At 32.6% G+C, this 25,432-nt stretch overlaps 1 protein-coding gene and 1 long non-coding RNA gene across 2 annotated transcripts in view; one reads left to right on the top strand and one right to left on the bottom strand.

Annotated features, from left to right (window-relative positions):
• The window catches only part of LOC127711425 (HEAT repeat-containing protein 6-like), a 30,430-nt gene extending 9,188 nt beyond the window's left edge, over positions 1–21,242 (top strand). Inside the window, exons 11-24 of the mRNA XM_052217469.1 lie at positions 729–828; positions 4,126–4,606; positions 5,259–5,340; positions 6,376–6,462; positions 6,763–6,897; positions 8,363–8,485; positions 9,025–9,149; positions 10,217–10,377; positions 11,200–11,276; positions 16,027–16,104; positions 16,959–17,180; positions 17,946–18,075; positions 19,045–19,149; positions 21,028–21,242. Of these exons, the coding sequence (XP_052073429.1) occupies positions 729–828; positions 4,126–4,606; positions 5,259–5,340; positions 6,376–6,462; positions 6,763–6,897; positions 8,363–8,485; positions 9,025–9,149; positions 10,217–10,377; positions 11,200–11,276; positions 16,027–16,104; positions 16,959–17,180; positions 17,946–18,075; positions 19,045–19,149; positions 21,028–21,092 (1,971 nt within the window). The 3' untranslated portion in view covers positions 21,093–21,242. The remainder of the gene's footprint in view (positions 1–728; positions 829–4,125; positions 4,607–5,258; positions 5,341–6,375; positions 6,463–6,762; positions 6,898–8,362; positions 8,486–9,024; positions 9,150–10,216; positions 10,378–11,199; positions 11,277–16,026; positions 16,105–16,958; positions 17,181–17,945; positions 18,076–19,044; positions 19,150–21,027) is intronic.
• On the bottom strand, positions 13,124–14,456 carry LOC127711433 (uncharacterized). The gene is made up of 2 exons (XR_007986699.1): positions 14,085–14,456; positions 13,124–13,303 (listed from the first exon to the last, which is right to left on the bottom strand). It is a non-coding gene; the product is annotated as an uncharacterized LOC127711433 (long non-coding RNA).
• Positions 21,243–25,432: the final 4,190 nt, after the last annotated feature.

The raw sequence follows: 25,432 nt of genomic DNA, 5'->3' as shown, positions 1-25,432 counted from the left end.
ATTTAAATGATTTGGACGAGAACAGAAGATATAATAGATAGAGATAGAAACATTCTAGCAAAACTGCGAAAAGAAGACTTTTAAAGCGGGAACCACGGGGATTCCCCAGACGATGTTCGAAATGGATGGCATGAAACAGGATTTGCGATGTTTATCATTGCGCCTTTCAACTGTGAATCAATATTGATCACTGACGTCGATAGATTCAAACATTATGTTTGTCAAGATTATTTATTGACGAAAGTTATATCAATGAACTTGTTGTTAAAACATATTTGTACATGGAAGGAAAATACCAAAAAATTTGTGTCAGATATTTAATTACAATCCAAATTCAGACCTGTATCAAGCGCGAATATTGTGTCCATTTTTGCCACAACTGTTCAGGGTTGGACCTCTGCTGTCGTATCCAGCTACGCTCAGCGAAGCAATTTATTCTTCCAGTTAACATTACATACAGTCTGCAGTTAAAGTTTTTAAAACATTTATTAGATTCATAAACCATCCTGGATTTTTACCAAACTTGGACAGAAGCTTCTTACAATCAAAAGATAGTATCTAGAGGAAAATTTAAAAAAAAAATTTCCCCATTTTTGTTGAGCCTGCGACTAACAGCAAAAGTAGGCGAGACACTGGGTTCCGCAGAACCCTTACAAATTTTTATTGTTACTGATTATAAGTGAATGATACATTATATTTTGTAACAATTCATGTACAATTTTTTGCAGTGTCTATCTACCCTTATCTCCAATGTACCCTACCAGAAAATGAGACCAGGACTGCTGTCTAGAGTTATTAAACAAGTTAGGAATTTTCTGGGTCATAGAGGTCAGTTTAATGTAGAAGTATTGCATATAATGAACCAAGTGTTGTTATTTAAGATAAGCTTGGCATGTTACTCTGACACATGTCATACATTATATTTCATCAGATGTAGGATTCAAAAATGTTTCATTCAACTTTCAATTTCAAGTTAGTTTGGTTGATAATTGCTTATAATAACTATTCTTTCTTCATGATGCCATGCTGACATTGACCCCATTCATCTAGGACAGTCTTTCATGTCCAGTTTATACGACCGCAAAAAAATTGTCGACGTCGTCGTCCGAAGACACATTGGTTTTTGCACTCTAACTTTAGTTTAAGTGAATGGATCACTATGAAATTTTACCATAAGGTTCAATACCACAAAAGGAAGGTTTGGATTGATTTTGGGGATTACGGTACCAACAGTTTAGGAATAAGGGGCCAAAAAGGGGCCAAAAATAAGCATTTTTCTAGTTTCCAGACAATAACTAGTGTTCAAGTGTATGGATCTCTCTGAAATTGTACTGCAAGGTACCATAACACAAAGGGAAGGCTGGGATTGATCTTGGGGGTAATTGCCTCAAAAGTTTAGGAATTAGAGGCCAAAAAGGGGCAAAAATCAAGCATTTTTCTAGTTTCCAGACAATAACCAGTGTGTAAGTGTATGGATCTCTCTGAAATTGTACTGCAAGGTACCATATCACAAAGGGAAGGCTGGGATTGATCTTGGGGGTAATTGCCTCAAAAGTTTAGGAATTAGAGGCCAAAAAGGGGCAAAAATCAAGCATTTTTCTAGTTTCAGGACAATAACTTGTGTGTAAGTGTATGGATCTATACGAAATTGTACTACAAGGTTCCATATCACAAAGGGAAAGCTGGGTTTGAGTTTGGGGGTAATTGCCCTAAACATTTAGGAATTGGGGGCAAAAAAGGGGCAAAAAAACAAGCATTTTTTTTAGTTTCCAGACAATAACTTGTGTTCAAGTGTATGGATCTCTCTGAAATTGTACTGCAAGGTACCATACCACAAAGGGAAGGCTGGGATTGATCTTGGGGGTAATTGCCTCAAAAGTTTAGGAATTAGAGGCCAAAAAGGGGCAAAAATCAAGCATTTTTCTAGTTTCCAGACAATAACTAGTGTTCAAGTGTATGGATCTCTCTGAAATTGTACTGCAAGGTACCATATCACAAAGGGAAGGCTGGGATTGATCTTGGGGGTAATTGCCTCAAAAGTTTAGGAATTAGAGGCCAAAAAGGGGCAAAAATCAAGCATTTTTCTAGTTTCCAGACAATAACTTGTGTGTAAGTGTATGGATCTCTCTGAAATTGTACTGCAAGGTACCATATCACAAAGGGAAGGCTGGGATTGATCTTGGGGGTAATTGCCTCAAAAGTTTAGGAATTAGAGGCCAAAAAGGGGCAAAAATCAAGCATTTTTCTAGTTTCAGGACAATAACTTGTGTGTAAGTGTATGGATCTATACGAAATTGTACTACAAGGTTCCATATCACAAAGGGAAAGCTGGGTTTGAGTTTGGGGGTAATTGCCCTAAACATTTAGGAATTGGGGGCAAAAAAGGGGCAAAAAAACAAGCATTTTTTTTAGTTTCCAGACAATAACTTGTGTTCAAGTGTATGGATCTCTCTGAAATTGTACTGCAAGGTACCATACCACAAAGGGAAGGCTGGGATTGATCTTGGGGGTAATTGCCTCAAAAGTTTAGGAATTAGAGGCCAAAAAGGGGCAAAAATCAAGCATTTTTCTAGTTTCCAGACAATAACTAGTGTTCAAGTGTATGGATCTCTCTGAAATTGTACTGCAAGGTACCATATCACAAAGGGAAGGCTGGGATTGATCTTGGGGGTAATTGCCTCAAAAGTTTAGGAATTAGAGGCCAAAAAGGGGCAAAAATCAAGCATTTTTCTAGTTTCCAGACAATAACTTGTGTGTAAGTGTATGGATCTCTCTGAAATTGTACTGCAAGGTACCATATCACAAAGGGAAGGCTGGGATTGATCTTGGGGGTAATTGCCTCAAAAGTTTAGGAATTAGAGGCCAAAAAGGGGCAAAAATCAAGCATTTTTCTAGTTTCAGGACAATAACTTGTGTGTAAGTGTATGGATCTATATGAAATTGTACTACCAGGTTCCATATCACAAAGGGAAAGCTGGGTTTGAGTTTGGGGGTAATTGCCCTAAACATTTAGGAATTGGGGGCAAAAAAACAAGCATTTTTTTTTAGTTTCCAGACAATAACTTGTGTTCAAGTGTATGGATCTCTCTGAAATTGTACTGCAAGGTACCATACCACAAAGGGAAGGCTGGGATTGAGTTTGGGGGTGATGAATCATAAGGGGGTTCAAAAAATTTGGGGGGGGGATTTTTTTTTCCTTTTTTTTCTTTAAAATTTCCATTTTAAATTGGTTATTTCTGATTTATATATAAAAGCAAATAATAATGATATGGTTTGAATAGGTAAATTAAAAAATTTTAAGTTCTTAGACCACATTCAATCTGTTTCAGAAACCTATGCTGTGTCAAATATTTAATCACAATCCAAATTCAGTGCTGTATCAAGCTTGAATGTTGTGTCCATACTTGCCCCAACTGTTCAGGGTTCGACCTCTGCGGTCATATCAAGCTGCGCCCAGCGGAGCATTTTATTTATTTTTAATATTTCACTTTTGCAAGCTTTCCACCATGAAGGAAATATACAGTTGTAGTTCTAACTGACTAACCTAAGGTTATTTACTCTTAAGAATTAAAGCTCTACCTACACATGTTGAGAACAGAAACATCATTTTTGTGTTTGACATTAAATTCACTTCCCGTACATATACTCTTTCTGGCGGTTGAATTGAAACTCTCTTAAAAAAAGAAGTCCTCCGGTAATATTATCCTTATTTATTGCAACTGGAATTTATAAAACCATAAAAACAAAGATGTCTTACCTGATTTGCAAAAATTTGAAAACGGTAATTTGATAAACTGTCATATTTTTGCATACATAATCAAGTGCAATACATTTTAAATTACAACTATAAGTTACCTGGTTAGAAAATGTTAGACTAAAAGAAGTTTTTATTTGTAATTTAGTAGAGCATGACTTTAAAAATATGACTTAACAATATCCTTGTAAATGAAATACATGTACATGATATTCATACAATATCTGACCGTCCACAATACTTTCCACGAAAATAACTTTATCTAAAAAACAGTAGGAATAACCATAAACATCATGTTATAAGCTTTTTGCTATAAAAATAAAACTGCACACAGTTGACATTGATAAAGAAATATTATTTTATACTTGCAGACCCTAATGTGAGAGTGGCATGTTTAACATGTTTTGGTGCTGTTTCTGCTATCCAGCCACCATTAATGGAGGTGTGCCACATCATACAACCGTCCAGAACAACATCTCTGTCTCTGTCAAGCTCTACTAAAGACTTACCAAACCCAGTTACGGCAGTCAAAACAAATGATCCTGTCGATTCTGGTTTTAATAGCAACCAATCACCAGAATCAGGAAATCTTGAAGCTGGAAATGTATCACCTGGTTTGACTACTCCACCTGCTGGTATATCTGGTATCCAGACTCCTGTGTACACAGATCAAATGTTACAGACCCAAGCTTCACAGACCTCATGGCTGATTAAACTGTGTGTTAGAAATATAACACCACAGCCAAGAGGGTTCGGTGAGAATGGGGAGTACTTCACAGAACCACTCCCTGTTAGGCTAGAGTCATTACAAGTTTTGGCTCATCTTACTAAAGGATATTTTCCTATCATAAGGTTTGTTTTATTTGAATTCAGATAAATATATTAGTGTATATTTCTTAATATGTAGTTAATAGTTAATGAAAAAAGTAATCTACTACACTTTATACCTAGATTAAATTGATTTTTGTCTTCATGATAGTAGTAATAATAATAGTACAGATATGTATTCATTTTAAGTAAATTTCCAAATATGAATAAAAGGAAGATTCTACCATATGGTAATCCCCTTCATCAAATTGAAGACTATGAGATGTTGTGTGTATGCCAATGAGACAGCAGGTACATGTCACAAACAATTGAAAGACATCTAGAAGACTGTTCCCAACAGTAGGCAGGTGTCTATACAATATAACTCAATCTCTAAATGGCCATTATTCTTAAATAATTATGACTGCCATCAACACCAAACTACACATTTGACAAATATAATTAGAATTGAGAATGGAAATGGGGAATGTGTCAAAGAGACAACAACCTGACCAAAGAGCAGAAAACAGCCCAAGGCCACCAATGGGTCTTCAATGCAGCTAGAATATCCCACTTCTGGAGGTGTGCTTCAGCTGGCCCCTAAACAATAATGTAGACTAGTTCAGTGAAATGGATGCACATTAAACTCTGAAGCATATAAATGAATTAAAATTAAACAGATTCTCTGCTTTTACAGGAATAGTTTACCAATATTAAGAGATCTGACATGTAAATGTTTTGAGGACAGTGATGGTGTGATCAGGCTTCATACATCTAAGGTAACTTCAACTGTATCATATAGACAGGAAATCTGTTGTAAACATTATTGATAAATGACATAAAAGGTTAATGTTCTATATAGTACAAAAACCGTATGTAATGAATATGCTGTAACAATAGATTTATTGATTGTTGCTTGCTCAGCCTTTAGTGGCTGTAACAATAGATGAATTTATATATATAATGATTCCTGATAGTTACAGCATGAAAAATATTTATTTGTGTAAAAAATGGAAGTTATAAAACCTGGTCTGCAAATAATCTAGGAATCATATAACAGTCCAAACTTTATCTGCAATGGTTTATATAAGTTTGTTTACTCCATAAATGTTTTGCTGTAGTGTTTTTTGTGTTCCAATAGATAGAGGGGTAATTTGTTATAATGTTGAGTTGATTTTAGTCATAAAGAATGTAAGAAAAGCAAAAAAATAGGTTGAAAAAAAAATTACAGTCAATATGAAATTAAGGAGATATGGTATGCTTGCCAATGAGACAACTATCCACCAGAGACCAAATGATGTGGATGTAAGCAACTATAGGTCAAGGTACGGCCTCCAACAATGAGCAAAACCAATACTGTATAGTAACTCAAGTTCATGTAAGCTTTAACGATTAATTAGAATTATTCAAGTACTTGCTTCATGTATTTGAATTGTTGTTTTGCAGTCAATTTGAATATATTAAAGCTGTTATCCTAATGCTAGCAATTTAAAGGTTTGGTTGGCTTGCTTGCTTGCTTTGTTTGTATAAATGCTTGCTCAATCATTGTAATTAAGATTGACATCTGCTATCAATAGATAGGCAGAAAATCAACTTGTCTACATTATACATAACACCCAATAACGTTTAAGTATCAATAATGTATACAAGCTGAAGCCCAGCCTATCTATAGATAGCAGATGTCAATCTTAATTACAATGCTTGAGCAAACATTTATACAAACAAAGCAAGCAAGCCAACCAAACCTTTTAATTTTGCATAAGGATAACAGCTTTAATAAATGGTTATATGTATTTTTATTGCTATATCTTCAGTTGTTAGATGAGTTAACCCAAGCTTTGCAGAAAGACATTCAGGCACTTGATCAATCAGATGGAGCTCAAAGGCTTTCTTCAACAGAGGTATATTTTTTAGCATTTCCAGTACAGAGATATATATTTTGTTAAAGAATATAAAAGATATATCAAAAGGGAACCATATTCACAAACTATCTTATAGAAAATCTGAAAGAAATTTTCATACTTTACACATCAAAAAGTTGCTTCCAGCTTCATTGGGCCATTTTTGTTTGAAATCATTTACAATTATGGAAGGATAAATCATTCTGCAGCAGTCTATGCAATATTAATTTTTGTCTTGATTATGAATAAAGCATACAACAATATATCCTTATTAAAATATAATATTATCATCTCTTTTAGGTGCACCAGTTCTGGGACTACATATTAAATGGTCCTATTCCTAAGATTCTACAGAGAGAAGCACACAATCCAGTAAAAGCTGTTACATGTGATTGTCTGTCTAACATAGGAGCTGATGTATTTAATATTATATCTGTAAGTTGTTATATAGCAATAATCCAAAAAGTTCAAGTTTGGTTGCGAAATATACAAAGAGACATACAGTTAAAATAAAATGCCAGGTAAATGTCAATGTGGAGGCTACTTTACAAAATATAAAGTTGACCAAACTGGTCATCTTACTTTTTACTTTTGATTTATGAAATTAAAATGACTTGTAATATCTGACTGTGTGTTTGTTTTTAAAAAAAAAGCCAATAAAACAGCAGATCATAATTACTAGTTGAAACAGCTGTAGACCATGACTCAAGATCCTTAGCTCAATCAACCAACTGGGCCTGTAACCAAGGCTTCCAAAACGGTCATATATTCCGGACATTTGTATAATGTCCGGTAAAAGTCCGACTGGGCAAAGCATGAAACGGTCATCTACTTTTTAGTTTTCAAGGCTTTCTTAAGAGACGGTCATTTTAACATAATTCGCGATCTTTTTGACCCAACTTTTTGCCTTTAACAGCCACACATTTCTGGTCATAAAAGTGACATGATCATTAAGTACTATCAAAACAACCCCTACTTTAATACCTTCTCATTTTAATCAAGGCTAATTAGTTGTCGAACAGCTGAAATTTACCTGTTCAGGTGACAGGTAAACTATTTTGAACCGGACATTGATCGGTCTATTCAAAGTTATTTTCTTACATTTCAGTGGTTTGCATCTAATTAATTTAGTCAAAAAGATTTAAATTATCAGAAATATGTTTACAAATATAATTTGATGAAAAAATTAAAAAGGTGAAAATGAAAAATCGTCATAACCACGTTGTTTGAACCAGAGACAGTCTCTGTTTGAACTAGTACACGTGTGCGCATGTGCGCAGGTGTGAAATTTAATTATGCATCCTAATTTCTTCAAAAAATGCTTAAATTGTCATTGATACCTTTATCTCACGTTTATTTCGAATATTTTCTTGAAGAAATAACGTAGAAAGATCTACTTACACTCATTCATGCTTTGCAAACGTACACAGAATTTACCTATCCGTCTCTGGTCCATGTTTTACCATTGTCAAGATAACATCCGTTATTAGATTTAAAAACGAAAGTAAAGTTTTTGACAACGTTATTTTGCACAAATAAAGAGTCTAAGGCAGATATAAGTACGCTGATGTTGCACACTTCGAATGATGCAATGCCAATTTAACAGTTAACGTCAGAACTTCGAATTTGAATCAAAGAAAGTTTAATATCGTTTTTTTTTTTAATGTCAATCATTTGGATGGCCAACTCGGCAACTGATTACCATAAATTATTGCCTTTTGTTTATTTAGTCTTAAGGGAATAAAATCGGGATAATATATAAAATGTCCGGCTGGCTAAAAATAATTTTGGAAGCCCTGCCTGTAACATCGATTATAAAATTTTAAGACAACAGAAAGCAGTTTGATTCATGTATTTTCAAATTTTATTTATATTTTAGAATACTAATGTTTATTTTCAGATGGATAAAAGGATATTATGTATAACTTTGATCTTAGGTTTAACTTCTGATGAAGATAGAGTTGTGAGATCCTCTGCTGTGAGGACACTTGGAGTATATGTACTGTATACCTGTCTTAGAGAGGTTTGTTTATAGAACCATTGCTGCTTATTTTGCATGACGTTAAATGATTACATATTAACAGGATTAGGCCAGAAAATAAAATGTTTGGTTTCTCAGTTATTCCAACCCCTACCCCCACTAGTGATTGGGTAATTTATGTTTATTTACTTAAGCTCTTTGTGTGTATTAATCTGCCTGACCATTCAGGATCTCATGACAGGTCAACAATATTTGGAATATGTCTGTCGATAAATAAGTTTTTTTTATTGGGGTCTTTTTTAAAGAAATTATATATGATAGGTTAACTAATTTTTATGTGGATTCCTTGTTAGAAGTTCCATTTATCTTGAGTTAATTGACCTTCAAAAAGATTCAAAGATTGCAGCACTCAAGAAATTTTATGGATAAACTCTTGTTTTAGATGTCTAATTTTTATCATTAATTTTTCATTTGCTTGAATTAAGGCAATGTTTACAACTAATTGAGTAAAACTAATTCCAGCCTATATCTCGTTTATTTTATACACATTAGTAATTTGACCTCTACATTATATTCCATAGGATGTAAACTTTGTTGCTGATGCTGCTAATGCTATTCTGACCTGCATGGCTGACAGTAGTTTGAATGTCCGTCTCAAGACAGCATGGTCACTGGCTAATTTATGTGATGCTCTTGTATTGAACAAGTAAGTTAGAAACTAAACTGTTATTACAATATCCATTTAATAAAGAATTTTTACTTTGTTTATTGATGGTCTACGAAAAAACAAATGAGTTACAGTGATTGCAAAACTTAGTGAAAGAAATCATGAAAATGGTTGCTTATTTTCTGTGTCTCAACTCAATTCACCCTATCATGGTCCTTTAGTTTCTGAATTCTGAATTTCTGAAAAGTGAATTCTCAATTATTAGCAAGATTAGTTCGGTTGCAGTGTCTATGAGTTGTCATAAAAGCAAATGAAAATTTTAGGTATGAAAATATGCAGATGAGATATGACTGTCAATTAGACAATTATCCATTGTCCCTGTATGACATTCAACAGCAAGCAAAGGACTACATTAAATTCTAGCCACCAAAGGCCTACATTAAATTCCAGCCACCAAAGGCCCTTGCAAACAAAAAGCTTTATTCTATTGCCAGTCTACTATATTTATGTAGGAGTACATTTATGCTCAGATAGTTGCATAAGCTCTGAAAAAGCTTTTGTTAAAATGCCTGTTTCTTATCCTAAGTTGTTAAAAAAAAACTTTAATTGTTGAAATTTTCAAATAAACAGCTTCATTCATTTAACTTTCCTAAGGTTAACTTAATTCTGCTTGCGCAATTTCATTTTCAATAACAATCAGCTCATTAAATAGCTCTTGATAACATTTTAAATTGAAGTGACCAGTTCAACTCAGTACTGAAAGCTTGCTATAAGTTGCTGATTAGTAAAAAAAGATAAGAAATAAAAAAGTAACATCAGTGACCAAGTAGTCTTAAGTAGTTCATCTATAGTGACCACAGTAAACACTGAGATTATGAGTTAGAACACTGCTCATGGTCATATGTGCTTTAGACTTCTATCTTAATTGACCAGAATTGTCAGTTTTCCTGCCAAAGGTAAGCAGTTCTTTCCAGGTACTTTTGCTTCCTCCACCAATAAAAAACAGGCTGCAATGATATAGCCTAGTATGTTGAAAGTGGTGTCAAACAGCAACAATCAATCAATCATGAGAAATGAAATGTAACACCGTATTTTTTTTATTACAGGGATGATGGTGATACAGAGTTCATGGAAGATTTCTCTGACTTGTTGCTACAGAAACTGTTTACCACGGCAACCCATGCATGTCAGGACAATGACAAGGTCAAATCTAATGCTGTCAGAGCTTTGGGTAACATCATGAGATACTTGCCCACCAGAAGTCTAGGTAAATACCATCATAACAACTATAAACATCATTAGTTATGAAAGTTAAGGGTAACATTTTAGATACTTGACTAGCAGAAGTCTAGGTAAATGTTGGATCATAAGAACAAGCAAATCATTAGTTTAGTGTAACATCATGAGATACTTGCCAACCAGAAGTCTATAGGTAAATTGCATCTTAACAACAAGGAAATTGTTAGTTATGAGAGTTAAGGATAACATTTCTGATCCTTGACTACCAGAATTTAAGGAAAATATACTCATAAGAACAGAATTTTAGGAGAATATAACCATAGCAACAGTCAAATGAATTGGCTCAGATATTTATGGCAATAAGCAGGAGAAACATTTCTTACCCAGAAAATTTTATCTATTTTGTCATGGCAATATGCAAATCTTTTAATTAGAGTTTTTGCCAGTGTCACAAGATACTGTAAACTGAATACTGTGGATTCATTTGTTTTCATGGGTACCAATTTTTGTGGATTGGGGAAAATTGTATTTTCATGGATATTTGATTTCTTGGTTTTGCCAAATATTGGCAAGCAGGACTTTCATAGGAGTAAAAAAAGAATGTGAACATATAATGTCACCAATTTGTCAAACTTTGATTTTCTCTTACATGAATATATCAACCAAGTCAGAAAATCATTAAATTGCAGAAAAGTCAGCAAAATTATATGCAGTAACAAAAATTGCAATAATTAATCTCAAAATCATTTTTTAATGTCATAGACCTTATTCATTGCTTTATTGTTTTCCATGGTCTTTTTATAGAAGTAATTTTCTATAAAGCCTGTTTAAATATTAATTTTAATTTTAGCGAAGATTCCATTTCGAACAGCAGTAGAAGATGGTGTAAAGGCATTAGTTAAAAGCATCAGTAGTGGGGCCATGAAGGTATGATGTATACTTCTTGTTTTAAAAAATATTTCCGATCATAATTAACATTTTTCCAAAAAAAAGTTTGTGGAACAACAGAATGTAAAACAATACCGTGGATTCATTATTATTCGTTGGATACCAGTTTTCGTGGAATTCTTTGATACAGGTGAACCGCAAATTTAACAGTTCAAGGAATTACACATTTTCTATAGGCTTGTATGCAAACTTTGGCAAAACCACGAAATCAAGTATCAAAGAAAAAACAATTTTTCTTTAATCCATTAAAATTGGTACACACTAAAATAAAGGAATCCACAGTATTAAAGGAAATGTTTTTTGTCCCCTGCGCACGCTTTTGCGGGGGACATAGAAATACCGGGCGTCCGTGTGTCCCTCTGTCAGGTCTTGTTAGCACTCTCACAGGTACAATTCATTCCAGATTTTTATAAAACTTATACAATGGGTTAATATCAGCAATATCTCAGACAACTTTTATAATGGTGGTCGATCGACTTTTTTTAAAACAGTTATGCCCTTGGAAATATAAAATTTATGGAAAATGGCCTTGTTATCGCTCTCACGGTTATAATTCTTGCCAGATTTTTATAAAACTTACACTATAGATTAATATCAGCAATATCTCGCACAAGTTTTATAATGGTGGCCAATCGACTTTTTTTAAAAGAGTTATGTCCCTTGGAAATATTAAATTTATGGAAAATGGCCTCGTTAGCGTTTTCACGGGTACAACTCTTGCCAGATTTTTATGAAATTTATATCAAATGTTTATATCAGCAATGTCTTTGACACTTTTGAAAAAAGTGCTGATCAAATATTTTTAACGAGTTATGCCCCTTGGAAATATTAATTTTAACGGAAATCGCATTGCAATTGCTGTCAGAAGCTTTCATTTATCTATTAAAGAAATTTATAAAAAGTTTTAAAGAACAAAAACAAAGTGTTTTTTTTATGGCCCCGCAACAAAGTTGTTGGGGCCATATAGTTTTACCCTTGTCCGTCATTCCGTCATTCCGTCATTCCGCAACAAACCATTATAGGGGTAAATTCAGTAAAAAATCTCCCATTGACTGTAATGCTAATCTATGTCTTGAATTAAATTTATACCTGATTTACCTTTAGAAATTAGAAAAATTCATATATCATTCATGAAAGTACAAATGTAGCCCTATCATTTGCAACAATAAAAACATAGGGTCATGCGGCATTTTTGGGCATTCACATGGCCTTGTTTACAAACACTGTAGATTCGCACTTAATTCCTTCACTGACCCCCATTACTTTTCAACCCTGTAGTAAAAAAATTTAGTACATTCAGCATTTATTTTTTTTTTTTTCAACTCTAGTTTTTATCCATCTATCAAAAAATATTTATTACAAACATTATCTACCAATCAGAAGAGCACATGACTTCAGTTTTATACAGAAAGCTCTCCCCCAAATGGGCGGTCCCTGATGACGTATATTTATTTACTGAATTTACCCCTATAAGGGACTTTTTAGTAGCTTTTCCCTCTTTTTTTGTAATAATCATGTAATGTATCCAATTTTAAAGTTCCAGTTTCAATACAACATTCATAAATGCTGAACTTGTAAAGATAGAGGAAAATTTATACTACAGCCCATACTGCGGCCAATGTATATTTGGTATATAAAGTTGCATATTGACTGTTTGTAAAAGAATGGTGTAAAATACTATGCTTAATAAATATGAATTGTTTTCTGTGTTTGCTTTGACCAGTATTGCAAGTACATCTAGAAACTAAATTCTTGATGTACTCTTAGTTAAATTTTGCCTTATATGGAAGTTTTTGATTAAATACCCTGAAAAGACCACAAAAACACTTTTCAAAGGCTTTTTTAAGCAGTTTCATACAAAAAAAACCAACAATTATGTTTCATTTTACTAAATTTGTGTTTTAATTACTTGTAAAGTTCACAAAATGTCATTGACAATCACTCTGCAGAAATTCCTGTTACCCCAACATCAGGATGGTTTCTTCGCCAAAACTAGACAGACAAAACTGAAGTAGAAAAAAGTGCCAAATATAAAAAAATAAGACTGGGTATGACCAAACTTTGCATTTGGAAGATTAAAGTAACAATTTAGAATATTTAAAAGCAGTTATTTAACATAGTAATCCAATTACAAACATTTCAACACTAGTTTCATAGATGATGGGCATGTAATCATAAAAGTTATCTACAATTTTTTTTAAATAAAGAAACGCAATGCGTTATGTAAAAATAAATGAATATCTTCATGCGGTCAGATTATTCAAGTGTTAAAATACTTGAAAAGTGCTTATTTACAACTTGTTCTACAACTTAACATGGTGAAACACAGCTAAAAAAAATACACTGTCAAAGGGAGGTAATTCTGATTTTCCATATGATTTTACACATAATGAGGAGAAATATGTGCAAAATGTGTTGTAAAATGTGGGGAATATTTATGCCTTTCATTGATATCATAACTCTCAAGTGTAATTTCTATTGTTTCTTTCAATCTGGACACAAAAACTGATTTTTACCATATACCCCATGCTTCCTCTCACAGTACACTCAGTGCATCTTGGATAGCCGAGTTAAACATAGAAATTTGTGTAAAAAACAACTTCAAATGGTTCCAAAATGCTTCCATTACATTAATATACACAGGAAATAAGTTTTGTGATTATTGTGTGGCCTTGGACAAGTACAGTGACAGAATGCATATTTTCCTATAGGGGTAAATTCAGTAAAAAATCTCCCATTGACTGTAATGCTAATCTATGTCTTGAATTAAATTTATACCTGATTTACCTTTAGAAATTAGAAAAATTCATATATCATTCATGAAAGTACAAATGTAGCCCTATCATTTGCAACAATAAAAACATAGGGTCATGCGGCATTTTTGGGCATTCACATGGCCTTGTTTACAAACACTGTAGATTCGCACTTAATTCCTTCACTGACCCCCATTACTTTTCAACCCTGTAGTAAAAAAATTTAGTACATTCAGCATTTATTTTTTTTTTTTTTTCAACTCTAGTTTTTATCCATCTATCAAAAAATATTTATTACAAACATTATCTACCAATCAGAAGAGCACATGACTTCAGTTTTATACAGAAAGCTCTCCCCCAAATGGGCGGTCCCTGATGACGTATATTTATTTACTGAATTTACCCCTATACAGACTTTTTTTCTAAACGCCTTCAGATATTGGGCAGATTTTTGGTATGTGATTTAACCATGATGAGTTACAGATCAAGTTTAAGTTTTGTTCCGCTCTGCTAATTTTTGCCGAAATTATGGGCTTTGGAGATTGATAAATTGTTGAAAATCACAGTTATACGGACTTTTTTTCTAAACAACTTCAGATATTGGGCTGATTTTTGGTATGTGAGTTAACCATGATGAGTTCCAGATCAAGTTTAAGTTTTGTTCCGCTCTGCTAATTTTTACTGAAATTACGGGCTTTGGACTTTGATAAATTGTTGAAAATCGAAGTTATACAGACTTTTTTTCTAAACACCTTTAGATATTGGGCTGATTTTTGGTATCTGAGTTAACCGTGATGAGTTACAGATCGAGTTTAAGTTTTGTTCTGCTCTGCTGATTTTTGCCATAATTGCGGGTTTTGGACTTTTGGTATGTGAGTTAACCATGATGAGTTACAGTTCAATTTTATGTTTTGTTCGGATATGCTGATTTTCATGAAAATCACAGTTATACAGACTTTTTTTTATATGCCTTCAGATTTTGCGCTGATTTTTGATATGTGAATTTACCATGATGAGTTACAGATCAAGTTTATGTTTTGTTCGGATATGCTGATTTTCATGTTGTTTCAACACATCTTCAGTACATCCACTTCCTGTTTGCTGATAGTTTGAAATTTAACTACTCATTGATCAAGGAAATTTTTCATCAAACTAGTATTGGTCTTGAGTGCTGGATACTATCCATGCATGGTCCACATATGTTGTTGAAATTACAGATTTTTCAACTTTTTGAGACGGGCCATTCGTGTTGTTCCGACACATCTAGTTTAGTTATTGCTCTTGTACCTTGGATAGATAAAATATGTGCATGCGTGGACATTGGAACTCTGTTCTTTTATTGTACCTAAAGTCAAAGTAAAATTTATCAATAAGATTTGAACAAATTACCGTACTGAAACAGATAGTTTTATTTTTGGTGGCTATTCATGAGATAACATTAAATAAGAAAACATTGCACTAGAGAATTATTCCATTACATAGATTTTCCAAAAGTATTCCATCTTTTTCATTGGAGGACAACAATCCCATGTTGTCATAAAATAATGTTTTATGTCACAATAAGATTTAAAATCCACCACTGCAGGTGCTCTCCATGAAACGTTACAATAATATATAGGGATGTTTAAACAAAACAAGTAAAACACTTGTTTTAAAATGAATTTTCCTGGTTTAAACATTCAAATGGAATTTTGAGAATTGAATGCTTCTTTTTTGTTGTTTTATAGTGTTGTAAAAGCTTTGACTGTGCTTTTATTTATAGTTTGAAGAACTTCCAGGCTCTAAACAAAATGTTCTTCTATTAACACTTTTATGCCTCAATTATAGTATAAACAGAGGCATTCAATTCTATATGAAAGATAAAAAAGGAAAATAAACAGATGTTCTCATCGTCTTAAAAGATTAAGTTCATTATTTAATGATCAGAAAAGTTCATTAAGCAATTCTATCAAACAAATATATGTTATATGTTTTAGGTTAGATGGAATGCTTGCTATGCTGTTAGTAACTTATTCAGAAACAGTTTACTCAATCATGGCAACTCTCCTTGGATTGTGAGTATTAAGAAATGGGTATTTTGATGAATTTTGGTGCGTGTATTGCTTCATAATCAGGGATAATCACTATAAAGTATTAATATTTTTTTTTTCATTTAAAAGCAAATTGCATGGATTGTATTGGTAACTGCAAAATAAGGGAAATAACCTTTTCTATTAAACACACTAGCGGTCTGTAGAAAAATTAAATAACACATTTGTGCATATTTATAACAAGCAATATAAATTTATGATTTTAGAAAACACTACAATCATAAAAATATTTTGATTTGGTTGAGTTATGCAGATTCATGATTTAAGGTTCTTACAAATAATCATACATTTTTATTTTTGAAAATAAAAAACATAACTATTTTTACAAGGAACCAGTATCAAACAGCTAGTCGGTAATCAAACAAATATCATCATATTGACCTCAGTGGCAATTATTTTTTTAATGGTTTCATTTGCTCCTTAAGCCTAAAATAGGACATGTTACTGCATCTAAAAATATTTATAAAGATATAAGTAAAAATTTAATGTTTCTGTTTAGACCTTTCTTGAAACTCACTTATAAGTTACAATTGAATATGAGTTATTTCCCTTGTTATAATTTTTGAGCAATATTCTTGATTACGGAAATTAGTTTCTGGAAAGGGCTATAGCCAATGACAACTGTATTCTGATATTTGATGAAATTAGAATTTCAACGAGATTTGAATGATACAAAATGATACACACAGAGAGAATAAGAACAGATATAAATATAATTGCAAAGTGATGATGTTTTTTTTAAGTCCATTTTTTATGTGATATTGCAAAGAAGTTTTTAATATCATGAAACATTATTTTTTTTTTTGTCTTATTTACAGAAAGATATACTTATAACTTTGTGTTCTGTGGTAACTGATTGTAAGAATTTCAAAGTTCGCATCAATGCTGCATTAGCACTGGGATCTCCAGCAGAACGTTGTCACTATGGTAACCAAGATTTATACCTCCATGTATGGGAGAGTTTAATCAAGGGACTTAAGACAGCAGAAGTCATAACAGACTTTGCTGAGTACAGATATAGAGACAGTTTAAATGATCATGTAAGTAAAATCTTGGCTGATATCAACAGAACTCCAAACAATTTTTAATATGAGTTTAAGTAATAGAATTTGTTAAACCATTTTCTCGCAAAAAAGTCATTTAAATTTTAATATGACTATAAAGGTGGTGTAGGTTATGCATCAATGAGGCAGCAACCTAGCACAAAAAAACACAGATATTTAAAGGTCAACAATCAGTCATCAGCTTAAAATTCTATAAAGTATGTCAAGCTCTGATGTTTATCCATAGCTGTTCAGAAATTTGTTAGGAGTTGAAATTATTATTGTTTAGGTGTAGTTTAGGTTGTTTCACAAGTTCCAGACCTCTGCCTTTTGTAGGCCAGAGAAAGAAGAAAAGCCTACCCCTCCAAAACTGCCAAATTTTTCGATTTCTAATTTGAAAGTCTTGACTGTTGGTTCAAACTGCACCTTGAATCTGGAGAGCATAACAATATATTACTGAAAGTTTAGAAAGTATGTCAGAATTTTGAAATCAATATTTAACAGCTTACCCTAGAGAGTATGGAAAGCCATTGGAGCCAATAAAACAGATTTGCTGCAGAGGCAGTACTACAATGGCCCCTGTATTGTTAGAGTTAACGTTTAAACAAAGAAAACCATTATATAACCAAAATATGAATACATTTAGAAATTAAATTGTTTTTGAAATTTGCAATCAATAGTCAGAGTAAAAAAACAATGTTGTTCATTAAACTTTAAAGTTGTTGTGAGTTCTAGAATTAATGCAAGTTTTACCATTAACAGATTTGTAGTGCCATTCTCCATATAATTCTACTGACCACACAAGAAGATTTGACCACACTAAGTGACCTTCTGAAGAGAGAAGATATTACTGCGTATTTTGATAGATTTAAAAACAGAACTAAACATAAAGGTAAACAATTACTAAATAATGAGTTGGATATTTTTTGGAACTGTTAAGTACAAACTCCAAAGTATTATTAATCTAAAAGTAAGAAGGGATGAATTTATGAATTAAGTCTCTTAAAAAGTCATTTTTATGCTCCCGCCGTATCGGAGGGGGCATTAAGTTTTACCCTTGTCCGTCTGTACGTACGTACGTCCCAAAATTGGTTTTCGTTCTCTAACTTGAGTTTGCTTCAACCAAATGTTATGAAACTTATACACAATGCTTATTACCACAAAACACAGATCAAGTATGAATTTTGGTGGCGTCACTTTTACCGTTCTAGAGTTATGCCCCTTTATTTTAGATATGGATGTTAAGAAAGTCTGATGAAGTACACTTGAATCCATGTCTGTACACAAACTACAATAAGAATTTAAGTTGAGAAACAGTTAAGCTTCCATGGATGTTTGAATAGGATGCAACTAACAAGAATAGAGCAGCATTATGTTGAAAACTTTTAACGACTTGTTCTTTTTGTCTTTAGAATACATCAAACTTTGTATCTTGTGTACATATAACCTTGAGACTACCTTTACTTTATGGTTTATGAATAAATAGCTGACTGTAAAATCAGAAATTACTGTGTGCATTTATTATTGCGATTTTTGAAGAATGGACCAAAATGCGATATTAATCATTGAGATTTTTGGAAAAGCTGCATACAGGTACATGTATCAGATATAAGAATGCGGGTTCTTATTATTGCGATACTTACCCATTTGCAACATTCACAGTAATAAAAACATCACAATAATTTCTGAATTTACAGTAACTAGAGAACAAGCATTGTGTTAAAAAAATAAAGTCCTTTTTTTAAAACTTGGTAAGTAACACTAAGGTTTATTGTTTGTTTTGGTTTTTGTTTTGTTCTTTTTTAGTGTTAATGATTTTTCTTTTAATTTTGAGTGATTCATTGTATTCATTTTACTGTAGATTTACCACAAGCAGTAGAACAACTGAGTAAACTAGAGTCTGATGTTCTGACAGAATCAGAAAAATGTGTAGTCAACATCTTAATAGATCTGTGTCGTATTGAAGGTAATATATATTGTAATACATCAGGAGGTTGAGTATGTTGGAGTGCAGTGTATCTCTGTTGTTCAAATTAGTATTTAAATGCTTTACAGAAACATGACACATATTATAATGTGGTCATTTAAATGATATATATGATATCTTGAGAACTACTGATCTTTTATTTTTTGGTTTCAAATTTTCATTATTTGTAAAATTAATAAATCCTTTTTGTGAGTTTTTACTTTGTGGTTTTGGGCTTTAACACACAACTAAACATGTAAAAACATGCATTTTATTTGGAATTTGTCTAATGAAGTTAACTATTATCTCTTTTTATACGCCCGTTTATGGGACGTATTATGGTATACCTCTGTCCGTCCGTCTGTCCGTCCGTCGTCAACATGTCGGACATTAACTCAAAAACGCTTTAACCAATTTGCATTAAACTTAGGTGAATTGTTTATATCTATTGACGTGAGCTCCCTTTTGTTTTTTATAAATTTTAGATTTTACGTTTCCTAGTTATGGGGTTTTATTCATTAAAAAAAGGGGGATTTTCCAGTTTTCGGACAATAACTCAAGAATGCTTTCACCAACTTGCAAGAAATTATAGTGAATTGTTTATATCTAGTGACATGAGCTCCCATCCGATTTTTATATATTTTAGATGTTACGTTTCCGAGTTACAGGGTTTTATTCATGAAAAAAGGGGGATTTTCCAGTTTTCGGACAAAAAATCAAAATTGCTTTCAGCAGTTCGTATGAAACTTTGGTGAATTGTTTATATCTATTGATGTAAGCTCCGTTGAGAATTTTATAAATTTTACATTTTACATTTCTGAGTTATGGGGTTTTATTCATTAAAAAAGGGGGGGTTTTCCAGTTTTCGGACAATAACTCAAAAATGCTGACAGCAATTCTCATGAAACTTTGGTGAATTGTTTATATCTATTGATGTAAGCTCCCTTTACATTTTCATAAATTTCTAATATGACATTGAGAATTAATTGAACTTTATTTGTTTATAGTCTGACAACAGATTTACTAAGTATTGCACAACAACAAGAAATCTTTAATTGAATATAAATTCAATTCATATAACCAATTTCAAGTGACTACATTTATTCAGAAACCTATAATATGTCAAATATTTAATACAATCCAAATTCCGACCTGTATCAAGTTTGAATATTGTGTCCATTTTTGCCCCAACTGTACAGGGTTGGACCTCTGCGGGCGTATCCAGCTGCGCTCAGCGAAGCAGTTTATTTTATTTAAAATAGATTTTATTATTATACTTCACGTAAAAATGCAATATTTTGATTGGCTTATACGAGGGTGTTAATTTACCCTATTCTATGGTAAATACTCTATTACCCTTCACAGAGACGCTTGATCAAGTGTGCGCTTTATTAAATACGACTCTTTCCTATGGCAAATACTCTGTTACCCTTCACGGAGACACTTGATCAAGTGTGCGCTTTATTAAAAATGGATGGTTGTTATGTACAAGACGTCATAGTTTATTACTTTGAATTTGAATTTTAATCAACAGTAATGACAGAACATTCAGTATAATAAATTAAATAACACATATCTGAGAGGGTGATAGAGCAGATTGTTACCCCTTGAAAAGACATTGTCAACCTTGGCTTCGCCTCAGTTGACAATGTTTGCTCGGTGTAACAATCTGCTCTATCACCCTCTCAGCTATGTGTTATTTATAAAATGTCCAACTTCATGTAGTTGATGTCATTTATCAATAAGGAAATACATGTATCACCACAATTCATTAAAAGAGCTTGGCAGAGACTACAATGTCATAAAAACAATCTACTCATATTACATTTTTCCTTTTGGTTAACACATTTTATTTCATTGATTGTTTTGTTTTTGCAGATGAAGATGAAGATGAAGAAGAAAAGAAACAAGAAAAGACATCATTTGTTCAAACATATGATTAATTATAATTAAAGTCTTAAACACAACAAAGATCCAGTTCTGTATTTCACAACGGGATTATTCAATATTAACTTTATGTGATACATTTCTATTTGTAATATTAACTGTTAGTGAAGAATTAAAATTAATGCAGATTTTTATGCTATATTTTATTTTAGAGTTCTTTTTAAACTGGACCAAATATTACAATTGTATATTTTTACCTCGGTTGCCAACAGCAAAAGCAAGTCTAGTAACCCCTTGGCTCTGTCCATCAATCTGTCCGTCCGCCCGTTTGAAAGAACGTGGGTAGAAAACTTTCAACAAACTAATCAAGACTTCTATAAAAGGAAATGATTTTGTATTTGGTGTGCAGCTGCGTAATGTTGAGGTGCAGCGGGTAACAATTTCTACAGATGCAGTGCAGCCACTTGTTGTGTGCCAATACTTTGATATTTTACAACATTTATTGTACAAGGAAAATTTTGTTTTCTTGGCTTCAGAGAAAGGGAATAATCAGTAATGGTTTAGTTAACATGCTAACAAAATCAATTGCATACAGCGATGCAGGTCTAGGCCTGTTATTGGTCTTGTTACTCTAATCATTGTCAATGCAGTGCATCAATACATTTTATAAATCATTGCATACATGTCAAGATTTGTATTTTGGTCCATTTCTCAAACATCCATTGCAAAATATCAGTAATATTTTATGTTTATCCATTTATTATAAAGATCACCATGAATTATACCCCCACTCTATATTTCCATCACACTTTTCTTAGTTAATACTGAACAGAATGACTTCATATTTGGTCAGCGGCTTAAAGGTGATGAGTTGTAATGTGTGAGCACTTGTTGGTTCTCTCGGACACCTACATCCTGTTTGCCAATACTTTGAATTTTTCTACAGTGACTTGATTGTTAGTGTTCTCTCCACCTATTTCAGTTCATTTGAAATTCTGACCCAATTGCGATTTGTTTCATCAAATCAAACTGTTCAACTGGTCAAAAATTTTAACCAACTGCTGTAGAAAACCACAGTCAAATCATCAAATTGCAAAGGGATAAAATAAAGCATAATTTAAGAAAAAAAATGTTTGAGAAACTATTGTGACAATAAAATATTCATGAACGAATCATCAGTTTCGAGAAGATGTTGGGTCATTACTTAATCCAAAATAAAAGATTAAAACAAATAGTTGATCGTGGTCTTCAACAATGAGCATAAACTCAAACTATAAAGAATTCTAACCAGGCACCATTCGTTAAACATACTGTATATTCTTTATCTCAATTTTAAACACCTGATATAGAAATAAAACCATAACCATACTAAGGGAGGCAATTGAAGACGGACAAGACCATGTATGGAGACAGACGGTACACATCAAAAAGATTGAGTAACGCAAACCCCACAAAAATAGGAGTAAGGTTGTGCAGGTCCTGCTTTTTTTATAGTGACATACATTACATGATAAGTCAAAGTTACATGTTAAAATGATGTTATCCTCTATTTCTGCTTGAAACTGAATTGCATAGATGTTAATTGAATTGTATAGCATAATGCAATGTTCTACCATAAATACTTCTTTGATAAAGTTCTTATTCTGAAATGGGTCTTACAGCTTTCAGTGATTGCGAGGATTATTTGAAACCTTATCGTTATAGCTTTATTTGAACTTTTTTGTTGTTGTCTATTTTTCTGTTACTTTAGATTTTTGGTTTGGCTATTCTGTTGGCCTTTTTCCATTTAGATTAGCTCTTCAACGATTGTATAAGGTTTTGGTTTTATTAAATATTTTGGCCTTGAGCATCACTGAAGACATTAGTTGTTGAAATGTGCATCTGGTGCAATAAAATTGGTACTGTTTAAGGTTATTAATATGAAAATAAGAAGATGTAGTATAATTGCCAATGAGACAACTCTCCACCAGAGACCAAATGACATAGAAGTTAAGGATGACAATCATGTTTTCTGCTCATATTTTTGACTTTTTCCATTTTGTCAGATTTTCGGATTCCTCTGTATTTATCCATGTAGTGCCATTAAAAATTTTGCCCACTAACCCCTTCTTTTCTTTTCATATTTTTTGTCTCGCCATCAACGAAGTCGCAGTATGCGAAACATAGGTATTACTATCCGGTGGCAGTGGCATAAACTATTTGTATAAAGCTTTATATTTCAGAAGGTAGAAGACCTGGATGCTTCATATCTTGTAAGCAGATACCTTATGTTACAAAGTTTTTGTCTATCATATGTCCAATGTCCTTGACCTCATTTTCATGGTTCAGCAACTGCTTTATAAAAAAATTGATTTTTTTTGTCATGTGAATTTCTCACTTGTTATGAGTAATAGGACAACTATATTTGGTATATGGGTTCCTTGCAACATCTACATGTCCACCAGACAGGGTTCACCTGACCTCTACCTCATTTTATGGATCAGTGATCAAGGTTAAAGTTACGTGATTAGGTCTGTTTCTCAAATACTATAAGCAGTAGGTCAACTTTATGTTGTGTATGGAATGACTGTAATGGGTACATTTCAGTCTGGCAGGTTTCATCTGACCTGACCTCATTTTCTTGGTTCATTGGTCAATGTGAAGTTTTTGTGTTTTGGTCTGTTTCTCAAATACTATAAGCAGTAGGTCAACTATATTTGGTGTATGGAATGACTGTAATGGGAATATGTCAGTCTGGCAGGTTTTATATGACCTTGACCTCATTTTCATGGTTCATTGGTCAATGTTAAGTTTTTGTGTTTTTGGTTTGTTTCTCAATTACTATAAGCAGTAAGTCAACTTTATTTGGTGTATGGAATGACTGTAATGGGAATATGTCAGTCTGGCAGGTTTCATATGACCTTGACCTCATTTTCATGGTTCATTGGTCAATGTTAAGTTTTTGTGTTTTTGGTTTGTTTTTCAAGTACTATAAGCAATAGGTCAACTATATTTGTTGTATGGAATGATTGTAAGGTGTACATGTCTGTCTGGCAGGTATCATCTGACCTTTACCTCATTTTCATGGTTCACTGGTTGATGTTAAGTTTTTTTTGTTTTGGTCTGTTTTTTAATTATAAGCAATAGGTCAACTACATTTGGTGTATAAAAAAATTGTAATGTGTATATGTCTGTCTGACAGGATTTTTGAGACCTGATTGAGTTTCTGTGATGCTTTTAGTAAAACCTTTATCTTTAAGACTTTCAACATAAAATCAATGGTCAGTAAAGCGGGTGAGACATTTCAACATGTGCACTCTTGTATTACATGTTGTTTATAAAGCCAATTTTGAAAATCTTATAAAATCCTTGTTTTTTTTTAATAGTTATTGAAAGAAAAAAGATGCCCATGTTAAAAGGAAGAAAAATCTAGAGAGAATCATTTCCTGCCAAATTTTCAATACCTCAAAAACAAGCCCTTCATTTTTTTCTGCTTTTTAAGTTCTGTCATCTATATACTATCAATTTAAAACAGTCTTAAAAAGCTTGTTTTTTAAACAGAGAAGTGAACATCCTTAAGCACTTTTCCTTTACCATTTTTTATTACACTTTCTTGAATCCCCTTTGTTAGTCCACCAATTGAAATGTAAAAAAGGGGGGGATTGAAATCTCAAAAAAATTGTTTACCCCTTAACATGTTTATGTGCCTTTCCCGCGACATGTATCTCTTTAATAGTTGTCTTAAATGTCATATAAAACGAGTATTTGGTAATTATAAAATTAAGGAAATTATTGAACCAATGCATGCATATATACAAAACCAAGTCCTCTGTGCAGGTTTTTTTTTACATCCATTATGAATCCATAACGTATAATCAACCAAAAAATATCTAATTGTGTGATCATGGATCCAAAACTTTGGCTGTCGATTTTCTGGTTTTGTTGCTGAAATTTTCTGATTGTGACCTTGATGATTAAACAATCAACACAGAATCATGGATATTAAGCACAATTCCCATTTGTTAATTAAGTTTTGTCATAACAGTTGATAAATGTTTTGGTTATTTTAACTTTTCTTTCAGAATTTGTTGATACTATATTTCGTCCACATTTGTTTACTTTTTCTTCGATCATAGTTTTCCCCTTCTTACTGTAAGGTGTTATGTTAAGGTCACTGCAAATGGAAAAGTATCAGTGAATTTGAGTATGGGTTTAATTTATTCACAAACTTTTTTCGACTTGGTACGATTTGGAGGTAGTATTTTTATATGAACACCAGTTGGTAAAGACTTATGTTGACCACTTGATGTAATTTAGTCATGTGTGGCATTTGGTTGAAGTCCCATTGACCTTTGACCAACATCTCTTTTTATTCATATATAGTGAGTACTTACTCTGAAATGGGCCAAATCAGAAA

This window comes from Mytilus californianus, unplaced genomic scaffold (assembly GCF_021869535.1).
Source record: "Mytilus californianus isolate M0D057914Y unplaced genomic scaffold, xbMytCali1.0.p SCAF_8, whole genome shotgun sequence".
In the NCBI taxonomy this organism is placed as follows: Eukaryota; Metazoa; Mollusca; class Bivalvia; order Mytilida; family Mytilidae; genus Mytilus; species Mytilus californianus.
Note: the sequence above shows the minus strand (reverse complement) of the source record. Positions and strands in the feature narration are given on the sequence as shown.